We start from the raw sequence: 12588 nt of genomic DNA on the forward strand, positions 1-12588 counted from the left end.
CGGACTGCTTCATTATCTGAGGGGTTGCGAATGGAACTGAACACTGTGCAGTCATCAGCGAACATCCCCATTTCTGACCTTATGATGGAGGGAAGGTCATTGATGAAGCAGCTGAAGATGGTTGGGCCTAGGACACTGCCCTGAGGAACTCCTGCAGCAATGCCCTGGGGCTGAGATGATTGGCCTCCAACAACCACTACCATCTTCCTTTGAGCTAGGTATGACTCCAGCCACTGGAGAGTTTTCCCCCTGATTCCCATTGACTTCAATTTTACGAGGGCTCCTTGGTGCCACACTCGGTCAAATGCTGCCTTGATGTCAAGGGCAGTCACTCTCACCTCACCTCTGGAATTCAGCTCTTTTGTCCATGTTTGGACCAAGGCTGTAATGAGGTCTGGAGCCGAGTGGTCCTGGCGGAACCCAAACTGAGCATCGGTGAGCAGGTTATTGGTGAGTAAATGCCGCTTGATAGCACTGTCGATGACACCTTCCATCACTTTGCTGATGATTGAGAGTAGACTGATGGGGCGGTAATTGGCCGGATTGGATTTGTCCTGCTTTTTGTGGACAGGACATACCTGGGCAATTTTCCACATTGTCGGGTGGATGCCAGTGTTGTAGCTGTACTGGAACAGCTTGGCTAGAGGCGCAGCTAGTTCTGGAGCACAAGTCTTCAGCACTACAGCTGGGATGTTGTCGGGGCCCATAGCCTTTGCTGTATCCAGTGCACTCAGCCGTTTCTTGATATCACGTGGAGTGAATCGAATTGGCCGAAGACTGGCTTCCGTGATGGTGGGGATATCGGGAGGAGGCTGAGATGGATTATCCACTCGGCACTTCTGGCTGAAGATGGTTGCAAACGCTTCAGCCTTGTCTTTTGCACTCACGTGCTGGACTCCGCCATCATTGAGAATGGGGATGTTTGCAGAGCCTCCTCCTCCCGTTAGTTGTTTAATTGTCCACCACCATTCACGACTGGATGTGGCAGGACTGCAGAGCTTTGATCTGATCCGTTGGTTGTGGAATCGCTTAGCTCTGTCTATAGCATGTTGCTTCTGTTGTTTAGCACGCATGTAGTCCTGAGTTGTAGCTTCACCAGGTTGGCACCTCATTTTTAGGTACGCCTGGTGCTGCTCCTGGCATGCTCTTCTACACTCCTCATTGAACCAGGGTTGATCCCCTGGCTTGTTGGTAATGGTAGAGTGAGGAATATGCCGGGCCATGAGGTTACAGATTGTGCTGGAATACAATTCTGCTGCTGCTGATGGCCCACAGCGCCTCATGGATGCCCAGTTTTGAGCTGCTCGATCTGTTCTGAATCTATCCCATTTAGCACGGTGGTAGTGCCACACAACACGTTGGATGGTGTCCTCAGTGCGAAGACGGGATTTCATCTCCATGAGGACTGTGCGGTGGTCACTCCTACCAATACTGTCATGGACAGATGCATTTGCGACAGGTAGATTGGTGAGGACGAGGTCAAGTAAGTTTTTCCCTCGTGTTGGTTCGCTCACCACCTGCCGCAGGCCCAGTCTAGCAGCTATGTCCTTCAGGACTCGGCCAGCTCGGTCAGTAGTGGTGCTACCGAGCCACTCTTGGTGATGGACATTGAAGTCCCCCACCCAGAGTACATTTTGTGCCCTTGCTACCCTCAGTGCTTCCTCCAAGTGGTGCTCAACATGGAGGAGGACTGATTCATCAGCTGAGGGAGGGTGGTAGGTGGTAATCAGCAGGAGGTTTCCTTGCCCATGTTTGACCTGATGCCATGAGATTTCATGGGGTCCAGAGTCAATGTTGAGGACTCCCAGGGCCACTCCCTCCTGACTGTATATCACTGTACCGCCACCTCTGGTGGGTCTGTCCTGCCGGTGGGACAGGACATACCCAGGGATGGTGATGGAAGAGTCTGGGACGTTGGCTGAAAGATATGATTCTGTGAGTATGGCTATGTCAGGCTGTTGCTTGACTAGTCTGTGGGACAGCTCTCCCAATTTTGGCACAAGTCCCCAGATGTTAGTTCGGAGGACCTTGCAGGGTCGACTGGGCTTGGTGTTTTGCCGTTGTCGTGTCCGGTGCCTCGTGGTCCGATGCCGGGTGGTCCGTCCGGTTTTATTCTTATTATGACTTTTCGTAGCGAGATTTTACAACTGAGTGGCTTGCTAGGCCATTTCAGAGGGCAATTAAGAATCAACCACATTGCTGTGGGTCTGGAGTCACATATAGGCCAGACCGGGTAAGGGCGGCAGGCTTCCTTCCCTGAAGGACATTAGTGAACCAGATGGGTTTTTACGACAATCCGGTAGTTTCATGGCCATCATTACTGATACTAGTATTTTAATTCCAGATTTTTATTTAATTAATTGAATTTAATTAATTAATTGAATTTAAATTCGCCAGCTGCCGTGGCGGGATTTGAACTCATGACTCTGGATTTTAGTCCAGGCCTCTGGATTACTGGCCCAGTAACATAACCACTATGCTACCGTACCCTTCATTGTTTGAAAAGTAAGAAATTGAAAGGATACAGGGAAAGGGCAAGGACATTGGATTAAAGTGGAGAGCTCCAATTGAAGGTCTCGCATCAACATACGGCCAATCGGCTCCTTCTGTGCTGTCATTTCTATAATTGTTTAACTCACTTTCAGGTTGGGGCAGATCAGTTATTGACAAGACAGAGCTGTAATGCCACAAGTTCAAACCTGTTCATTGATTTTTTTTTAAGTCATTTAAGTTCAGAATATAAAAGAATATGGAGAAAGGACAGGTTTACAGATTTGGACACAGCTCCAATTGAAGGGTTAGCTCTGGCACAGGATGATAGCCTCCTTCTGTGCTGTCATTTCCATAACCAGACCTGGAATCGTCAAACATTGACTCTTGGAACAAGAATCTGCAGCTTTTAGTCACTGTGGTGTGTTAATCAATAAACACACCGATGATGTGCAAAGAGGGTTTATTGAGTAAATACAAAAAGGGAACAGTGAACTGCTGTACAATTGGAAATAATGGTAGAATTTGTGAAATAAATGAGCTAATGAGGTCCTGTTCAGCCTGCATGTTTTTAGTCAGACTGTTGGCGCAGTTTGTCAATAGATTATCCCCGACCCACTGCTCCAGGACACCGAACCACACTATAGTGTCAATGAGTCACAGGCTGCGTTGTAGCCACAATTAGCTTTCCCCAGACTGCTGGCAGGAGGACCGGAAACCATCCAACAAAGGTTGTTATTCTGTAATGACTGCCATCAAGCCCCAAACAATGCTGGCACTTATTCGGTGTGCCTTGTGAATAAATAATGCAATGGTGGCCCTTAGCATCTGGCTTCCCCCTCTCCCGTCCCCAATCTCACAGGAAACACAAGACAAGTGATGTTTCTATACAGCTCATGACAGCTCTCTCTCAAAGTGTAAAAAGTGTTTAACAAACATGTTTGGTCAAACAGAAAGTTGTGAGAAATGCTCAAGTCTCTGGTGACGCAATACCAATGTTAACACAAAGTTTAAGACCGTTCCATTAATGGTCGTTAAGTGTTTGCAATTTAAGTTGGATTTTGTGACCATTTCTGAATCAAAGCTCCTTGTGCAGATTTTATTTGTGCATTGACTGAAGTTAAATGCAATTTCTTTGTCCCACTACAGTGTCTAGTCCTAAATGGTGCCCAGTAGAAGCTGCCAGCAATGGCATCACTGCAGTAGGGTTAGCTGCAAGTGGTGATACATTTGGTATGTGTAACCTAAAGCACTGGCTGCATTTCAAACAACTTGTTTCCCCAGAATAGGTGTCAATTCCCCAAACTCAATACAATCTGTAAGCTGATTTCTCTGATCCCTTCGTGATTCTTCTGGTGATGTGGCAAGTCTGCATTTACTATTCAGCTTGTCCTTCCTCTCTCGGGGGTTCGAACTGTGCAAGCTGTAGATAACATATTGAAATCCTTTAGCTTTCAGTAAAATAAACTCCAGCTGATTTCTGCATAAGAAACAGGTCAGTGATTTACCCAGATATACCTGCAAACTCTGCGTTGCTCGCAGCAAAACAGATTTTTGCACATCAGGTAAATAGTACTACAAAAAAATTACACAAATCAGAGCAAGATTGGCTTTAAAAATGAACACAAAGCTCAATGTAGACTCGACAGAACTTGAATACAAATCTCTCAAAGATTTTTTTACAGTGACCACCTGGCAAGGTTTAGGGCAGGGAGAGAACAACTTGCATTTATTTCACGCCTTTAATGTGGTAAAACGTCCGAAGGTGCTTCACAGGAGCGATTATCAGACAAAATTTGACACCGAGCCACATAAGGAGATATTAGGACAGGTGATCAAAAGCTGGGTCAAAGAGGTAGGTTTAAAGGAGCGTCTTAAAGGTGGAGAGAAAGGTAGAGAGACGGAGAGGTTTAGGGAGGGAATTCCAGAGCTTAGGGCCTAGACAGCTGAAGGCACGGCCACCAACGGTGGAGTGATTAAAATCAGGGATGCGCAAGTGGCCAGAATTGGAGGAGCGTAGAGATCTTGGAGGGTTGTAGGGCTGGAGGAGGTTACAGAGATAGGGAGGGGAGAGGCCTTGGAGGGATTTGAAAACAAGGATGAAAATTTTAAAATAGATGCATTCCCAGAGCCAATGTAGGCCAGTGAGCACAGGGTTTTAAAAAAAAATTCATTCATGGGATGTGGGCGTCACTGGCGAGGCCGGTATTTATTGCCCATCCCTAATTGCCCTTGAGAAGGTGGTGGTGAGCCGCCTTCTTGAACCGCTGCAGTCCATGTGGTGACGGTTCTCCCACAGTGCTGTTAGGAAGGGAGTTCCAGGATTTTGACCCAACGATGATGAAGGAACGGCGATATATTTCCAAGTCGGGATGGTCTGTGACTTGGATGGGAACGTGCAGGTGGTGTTGTTCCTATGTGCCTGCTGCCCTTGTCCTTCTATGTGGTTGAGGTCGCGGGTTTGGGAGGTGCCGTTGAAGAAGTCTTGGGGAGTTGCTGCAGTGCATCAGGGGTGATCGGTGAATGGGACTTGGTGCGAGTTAGGATACGGGCAGCAGAGTTTTGGATGAGCTCAAGTTTATGGAGGTTGGAAGATGGCCAGGAGAGCATTGGAATAGTTGAGTCTAGAGGTAACAAAGGCATGGATGAGGGTTTCAGCAGATGAGCTGAGGCAGGGGCGGAGACGAGCGATGAGGGGTGGAAGTAGTCGGTCTTGGTGATGGAGAGGATATGGGGTCGGAAGCTCATCTCAGGGTCAAATAGGACGTCAAGGTTACGAACGGTCTGGTTCAGCCTCAGGCGGTAGCCAGGAAGAGGGATGGAGTTGGTGGGTAAGGAATGGAGTTTGTTGCGGGACCAAAGACAAAGACAATGGCTTCGGTCTTCCCAACGTTTAATTGGAGGAAATACGAACATACGAATTAAGAGCAGGAGTCGGCCATTCGGCCCCTCGAGCCTGCTCTGCCATTAGATAAGATCATGGCTGATCTGATTGCGACCTCAACCCTACTTTCCTGTCTATCTACTATAACCTTTGACTCCCTTGTTAATCAGGAATCTATCTAACTCAGCCTTAAAAATATTGAATGACCCTGCCTCCACCCCTCTCTGGGGAAGGGAATTCCACAGACTCACGACCCTCAGAAAAAAATTCTCCTCATCTCCGTCTTAAATGGGAGACCCCTTATTTTTAAACTGTGGCCCCTAGTTCTAGTCTCTCCCACAAGGGGAAACATCCTCTCAGCATCTACCCCTTCTAGTCCCCTCAGGATCTTATATGTTTCAATAAGATTACCTCTCATTCTTCTAAAGTCCAATGTAAGCTTTCTATGTATTTTTGAAAGTCAAAATAGCAAAGAAATATTACTGGAAGGGTAAATATTGCGCTGCATTCAAGCAACAGTATCCTCTTTGTTGCCTAAAGCGTCAAAGCCTTAATGAAATTTCTTTGGCTTTTCATGCTTGTAGGAGAACAGATGTTGTTTGATTGTTTCAATGTAAAAATCCTAACCTTGCAGCCTGGGTGCTGTACAGTTAACTATTAAAGGAGAAGACTTTAAACTTGGGCATCGTGAATGGAAGTCCAGAGGTACTGGGCTGTTCAACGATCTGCTTTGTTCCCTTAAATACTGTCCAGCACCCCATCCTCCAAAAATAGTGACCGGTTTATTGGTTTGGAGCAGTGTATTAATGAACCGCAAGGAAAAACTATTGATTCTAACTGCATCTTTTAAGAAGACAGTTACATGGGTAAGATGGGCATAGAGGGATATGGGCCAAGTGCAGGCAATTGGGACTAGCTTAGTGGTATAAACTGGGCGACATGGACATGTTGGGCCAAAGGGCCTGTTTCCATGTTGTAAACTTCTATGATTCTATGATTCTATACAGGCCCAACTAGACTGGAGAAGCTGGGATTGTTCTCCTTGGAAGAGAAGGTTGAGAGGAGATTTGATAGAGGTGTTCAAAATCATGAAGGGATTAAATAAAGAGAAACTGTTCTCATTGGCAGAGGGTCGAGAGCCAGAGGACACAGATTTAAGGTGATTGGCCTGTATCTCAACTACCTCCTCCTTTACTGTGACTTTGGCAGCATCTTCTTCCTTGGTAAAGACAGATGCAAAGTATACCTCAGCCATACCCTCTGCCTCCATGCGTAGATCTGCATTTTGGTCCCTAATCGGCCCCACCCCTCCTCTTCCTACCTGTTTACATGCCTATAGAAGACTTTTGGATTCCCCTTTATGTTAGTCGCCAGTCTATTTTCATACTCTCTCTTTGCCTTTCCTTATCCACTTCTTCTCTGTACTTTCTATATTCAACCTGGTTCTCACTTCTATTAATCAACCTGACATCCTTCATACGCCCCCTTTTTCTGCTTCATCTTACTCTCTATCTCTTTCGTCATCCAGGGAGCAGATCGGAAGCTGCAGAAATGTTTGGCGAATGGAGGGCCAATGACTGGATAGTTGGGAATTTGAATGTGCTGTTGTAAGTGACTGGGGGAGAGTTTTTTCCAGGGGCAGACACAGAAAGAAGTAAGGTTGGAAGGGGGAAGGGGGAAAGAGGCCAGGTGAGATGGCATGGTCGAGGAGGTGGCCGTGAATATGGGTAGGGGAGTTTATATGGAGGGAGAGATTAAGGGAGGATAGGGGGACAGTGAACTCATAGGAGAGAGGGAAAGGTGAGTTGAGATGGGGGTTGAAATCACCAAGGGTGAGAAGTTGCTCAGTTCAGAGGCTGAGGGAAGTAAGCAGTAAAGATATCTCGGTGAGAAACTTAGTGCAGCAGAGAAATGGACTTTGGCCCAGGAGAATGTGGATTTGTATCAAGGACCCAAACAGCAGCAAAGTAAATCTGAGAAACCAGTAGTGCACTGAGTCCAGTCAGAAACTCAGCAGGTAACAGGTTACATAAGAGGAAATAGTAGGGGCTTTTATAAGTATATTAAAAGTAAAAGAATAGTTTTACGATAACTGCTCAAGGATGAAGGAGTGAATCTGGTTGTGGAGATAATAAATCAATATTTTCTGTCAGTATTTACACTGGATGGTGGCAGTGAGAATGTAGGTGTACCAGAGGAGGATATGGAGCAATTGTTAGAGATAACGAGAGATGAAAGAAATTGCTTCTGAAGAGCATGAGTAGAATTCAAGGTGAATATAAGTCTGTGGCACCTTGAGCTTATGAACAAAGTCAATCTTTCAATCCTTCTTAAACATGCACATTGTGCCTTGGGACTGGACAGTAGCTGATGTTACATTCGTGTTCAAGAAGGTAGAGAAAGATAAACCAGTTAAGTGTAGACCAATTAGTTTAATGTCCATTGTGGGCAAATCAGGGTACATAATTTGAGATAAAATTAGTGAGCATTTAGAAGTGCAGGGGTCAATCATGGACAATCAGCAAGGATTTGTTAAAGGCAAGTCATGTTTGACAAACTAAAGAGAGTTTTTTGAAGTGATCGATGGGTAAAGGGAATGCAGGTAGTGAAGGTATTCAGTAAGGTCCAAGAGGAAATGTGGCAGCATGGATAGAATGGTCAACAGAAAAGGAACAAAGAGTTGGGGTATATGTGTGTGATTTGGACTTGGGATTGGGAGCAAGATATTGAAATCTGCTGACACCACAAAAGTAGGGGGCTTGGTACAATAAGGAGGACTGAAAGACTGCATGATGTAGACAGGTTAGAGGAATAGGCAGACAGGTAGCAGATACAATTTAATATGGAGAAGTGAGATCATGTATTTCATAGAATTGTTACAGCACAGAAGGAGGCCATTTAGCCCATCGAGCCTATGCCAGCTCTTTGTAAGAGCAATCCAGTTAGTCCCATTCCTCCGCTCTTTCTCCGTAGCCCTGCACATTTTATCCCTTCAAATATTTATCCAATTCTTTTTTGAAATCCACGATTGTATCTGCTTCCACCACTCTTTCAGGCAATGTATTCCTGATCGTAACCACTTGCTGCGTAAAAAAGTTTTACCTCATGTTGCCTTTGGTTTTTTTGCCAATCACCTTAAATCTGTGTCCTCTGGTTCTCGACCCTTCCGCCAATGGGAACAGTTTCTCTTTATTTACTTTATCTAAACCCTTCATGATTTTGAACACTTCTATCAAATCTTCTCTCAACCTTCTCTGCTCTAAAGAGAACCACCTCAGTCTCTCCACGTAACTAAAGTCCCTCATCCCTGGAACCATTCTAGTAAATCTTTTCTGCACCCTCTCTAAGGCCTTCACATACTTCTAAAGTGCAGTGCCCAGAATTGGGCAAAATACTCCAGTATCTTAAGAGGAAAAACAAGGATTGGGCATATACGTTGAATGGAAAGACAGAGGTATGGATGAAGAGAGATCGAGAGGTTCTTCGAATCATACAGCTCAAAAGGAAGCCATTCGGCCCATCATGTCTGTGCTGGCTCTCTGAAAGAGCTACCAATTAGTCCCACTCCCCTGCTCTTTCCCCATAGCCCTCCACATTTTTCCTTTTTAAAGTATTTATCTAATTCCCTTTTGAAAGTTACTACTGAATCTGCTTCCACCGCCCTTTCAGGCAGTGCATTCCAAATCATCATAACTCACTGCGTAAAGAAAATTCTCATCTCCTCCCCCCACCCCTCCCTCGGCTTTTTTGCCAATTACCTTAAATCTGTGTCCTCTGGTTACTGACCCTTCTGCCACTGGAAACGGTTTCTCCTTATTTACTCCGTTGAAACCATTCATGATTTTGAAAACCTCTATCAAATCTCCCCTCAAACTTCTCTGTTCTAAGGAAAACAACCCCAGCTTCTCCAGTCTCTCCACATAACTGAAGTCCCTCATCCCTGGTACCATTCTAGTAAATTCTTCTGCACCCTCTCTAAGGCCTTCACATCCTTCCTAAAGTGTGGTGCCCAGAATTGAACACAATATTCCAGCTGTGGCCCAACCAGTGTTTTATAAAGGTTTAACATAACTTCCTTGCTTTTATACTCTACGCCTCAATTCATAAAGCCCAGGATCCCATATGCTTTTTTAAAAGCCTTCTCAACTTGTCCTGCCATCCTCAAAGATTTGTGTATGTGCAACCCCTGTTCCTGCACCCCCTTTAAAATTGTACCATTTAGTTTATATTGCCTCTCCTCATTCTTACTACTAAAATGTATCACTTCACACTTCTCTGCGTTAAATTTGATCTACCCTGTGTCTGCCCATTTCACCAGTCTGTGTCCTCCTGAAGTCTGTTACTATCCTCCACATTGTTGACTCCATTTCCGAGTTTCATGTCATCTGCAAACTTTGAAATTATATCCTCTATAATGAAGTCCAGGTCATTAATATATATCAAAAACGGCGGCGGGGCCGGGGTCCGGAGGAGCGGGAGGCCCGGAGGCCGGGGAGCGGGAGGCCCGGAGGCCGGGGAGCGGGAGGCCCGGAGCGGGAGGCCCGGAGCCCGGGGAGTGGGAGGCCCGGAGCCCGGGGAGCGGGAGGCCCGGAGCCCGGGGAGCGGGAGGCCCGGAGCGGGAGGCCCGGAGCCCGGGGAGTGGGAGGCCCGGAGCCCGGGGAGCGGGAGGCCCGGAGCCCGGGGAGCGGGAGGCCCGGAGGCGGGAGGCCCGGAGTGGGGTTTGTGAGGTTTGAAGGTGGGGTGGGGTCCAGGGTCTACTGGTCTTGAGTTAGCTAAGAGTTGAATGCAAATCATGTTTTGTATTGAATGAATTAATCTGGGCTGGATCCCCTCTGATCCCATTGAAATCAGCTAGCTTCTCGACACAGATTTAAGGTGATCGGCAAAAGAGCCAGAGGTGAGATGAGGAAACATTTTTTTAAGCAGCGAGTTGTTATGATCTGGAATGCGCTGCCTGAAAGGGCGGTGGAAGCAGATTCAATAATAACTTTCGAAAGGGATTTGGATGAATACTTGAAGGGGAAGAGCAGGGGAGTGGGACTAATTGGATAGCTCTTACAAAAAGCTGGTACAGGCATGATGGGCTGAATGGCCGCCTCCTGTGCTGTTCCTATTATGATACTTAATCTTAGCCACAGGGGTCGGTGCTGGGTCCCCAACTCTTTACAATCTATATTAACGATTTGGAGGAGGGGACCGAGTGCAACATATCAAAATTTGCAGATGATACAAAGATGGGAGGGAAAGTAGAGAGTAAGGAGGACATAAAAAACCTGCAAGGGGATATAGACAGGCTGGGTGAGTGGGCGGAGATTTGGCAGATGCAATATAATATTGGAAAATGTGAGGTTATGCACTTTGGCAGGAAAAATCAGAGAGCAAGTTACTTTCTTAATGGCGAGAGACTGGAAAGTACTGCAGTACAAAGGGATCTGGGGGTCCTAGTGCAAGAAAATCAAAAAGTTGGTATGCAGGTGCAGCAGGTGATCAAGAAAGCCAACGGAATGTTGGCTTTTATTGCTAGGGGGATAGAATATAAAAACAAGGAGGTATTGCTGCAGTTATATAAGGTATTGGTGAGACCGCACCTGGAATACTGCATACAGTTTTGGTCTCCATACTTAAGAAAAGACATACTTGCTCTCGAGGCAGTACAAAGAAGGTTCACTCGGTTAATCCCGGGGATGAGGGGGCGGACATATGAGGAGAGGTTGAGTAGATTGGGACTCTACTCATTGGAGTTCAGAAGAATGAGAGGCGATCTTATTGAAACATATAAGATTGTGAAGGGTCTTGATTGGGTGGATGCAGTAAGGATGTTCCCAAAGATGGGTGAAACTAGAACTAGGGGGCATAATCTTAGAATAAGGGGCTGTTCTTTCAAAACTGAGATGAGGAGAAACTTCTTCACTCAGAGGGTGGTAGGTCTGTGGAATTTGCTGCCCCAGGAAGCTGTGGAAGCTACATCATTAGATAAATTTAAAACAGAAATAGACAGTTTCCTGGAAGTAAAGGGAATTAGGGGTTATGGGGAGCGGGCAGGAAATTGGACATGAAGCTGAGTTCGGATCGGTCAATGCTCTGTGGGTGGCGGAGAGGGCCCAGGGGCTATGTGGCCGGGTCCTGCTCCGACTTCTTGTGTTCTTTAGATTTGTGGTTGGGATCAGATCAGCCATGATCTTATTGAATGGCGGAGCAGGCTCGAGGGGCCGATTGGCCTACTCCTGCTCCAATTTCTTATGTTCTTATGAAACAGCTACTTGAAGGTAAATCAGTGTCAGAGCAGTGGGAGGCATTCAAGGGGGAGATTCAAGGGGTTCAGAGTAAACATGTTCCCACAAAGAAAAAGGGGGGGGGCTGCCAAATCTGGAGCCCCCTGGATGACAAGGAGCAAACAGGGTAAGATAGGGCAAAAAAGGAAAGCTTATGTCAGATACGGAGAGCTCAATACTGCAGAAAGCCTAGAGGCATATAGAAAGTACAGGGGTGAAATTAAAAAGGAAATTAGGAAAACAAAGAGAGGGCACGAGAAAATACTGGCAAGTAAAATTAAGGAAAACCCAAAAATGTTTTATAAATACATAAAGAGCAAGAGGATAACTAAGGAAAGAGTAGGGCCTATTAGAGACCAAAAAGGTAACCTGTGTGTGGAGGCGGAAGATGTGGGTATGGTTCTTAATGAATACTTTGAGTCTGTCTTCACAAAAGAGGGGGATGAAGCAGACATTGTAGTTAAGGAGGAGCAGTGTGAAATATTGGATGGGATAAACATAGTGAGAGAGGAAGTATTAAGGGGATTAGCATCTTTGAAAGTAGATAAATCGCCAGGCCAGGATGAAGCAAGGGAGGAAATAGTGGAGGCTCTGACCATCATTTTCCAATCCTCCCTGGCTACAGGCATGGTGCCGGAGGATTGGAGGACTGCTAATGTTGTACTGTTGTTTAAAAAGGGAGAAAGAAATGGACCGAGTAATTATAGGCCAGTCAGTCTAACCTCGGTGGTGGGCAAATTCAATTCTGAGGTTCAGCGTAAATCGTCATTTAGAAAAGCACGGAGTAATCAAGGACGGTCAGCATGGATTTGTTACGTGAAGGTCATAAGAACATAAGAAATAGAAGGAGTAGGCCATACAGCCCCTCGAGCAGGTCGTGTCTCACTAACTTGATTGAATTTTTTGAGCAGGTAACAAGGAGGGTTGATGAGGGTAGCGCAT

At 46.1% G+C, this 12588-nt stretch overlaps 1 protein-coding gene across 1 annotated transcript in view; it reads right to left on the reverse strand.

Annotated features, from left to right (window-relative positions):
- Window positions 1-2936: 2936 nt before the first annotated feature.
- The window catches only part of mycbp (MYC binding protein), a 74801-nt gene continuing 65149 nt past the window's right edge, over window positions 2937-12588 (reverse strand). The window contains exon 5 of the mRNA XM_067978568.1: window positions 2937-3913. Coding sequence (XP_067834669.1) covers window positions 3869-3913 — 45 coding nt within the window. The 3' untranslated portion in view covers window positions 2937-3868. The remainder of the gene's footprint in view (window positions 3914-12588) is intronic.

This window comes from Heptranchias perlo, unplaced genomic scaffold, assembly GCF_035084215.1.
Source record: "Heptranchias perlo isolate sHepPer1 unplaced genomic scaffold, sHepPer1.hap1 HAP1_SCAFFOLD_318, whole genome shotgun sequence".
Classification (NCBI taxonomy): domain Eukaryota; kingdom Metazoa; phylum Chordata; class Chondrichthyes; order Hexanchiformes; family Hexanchidae; genus Heptranchias; species Heptranchias perlo.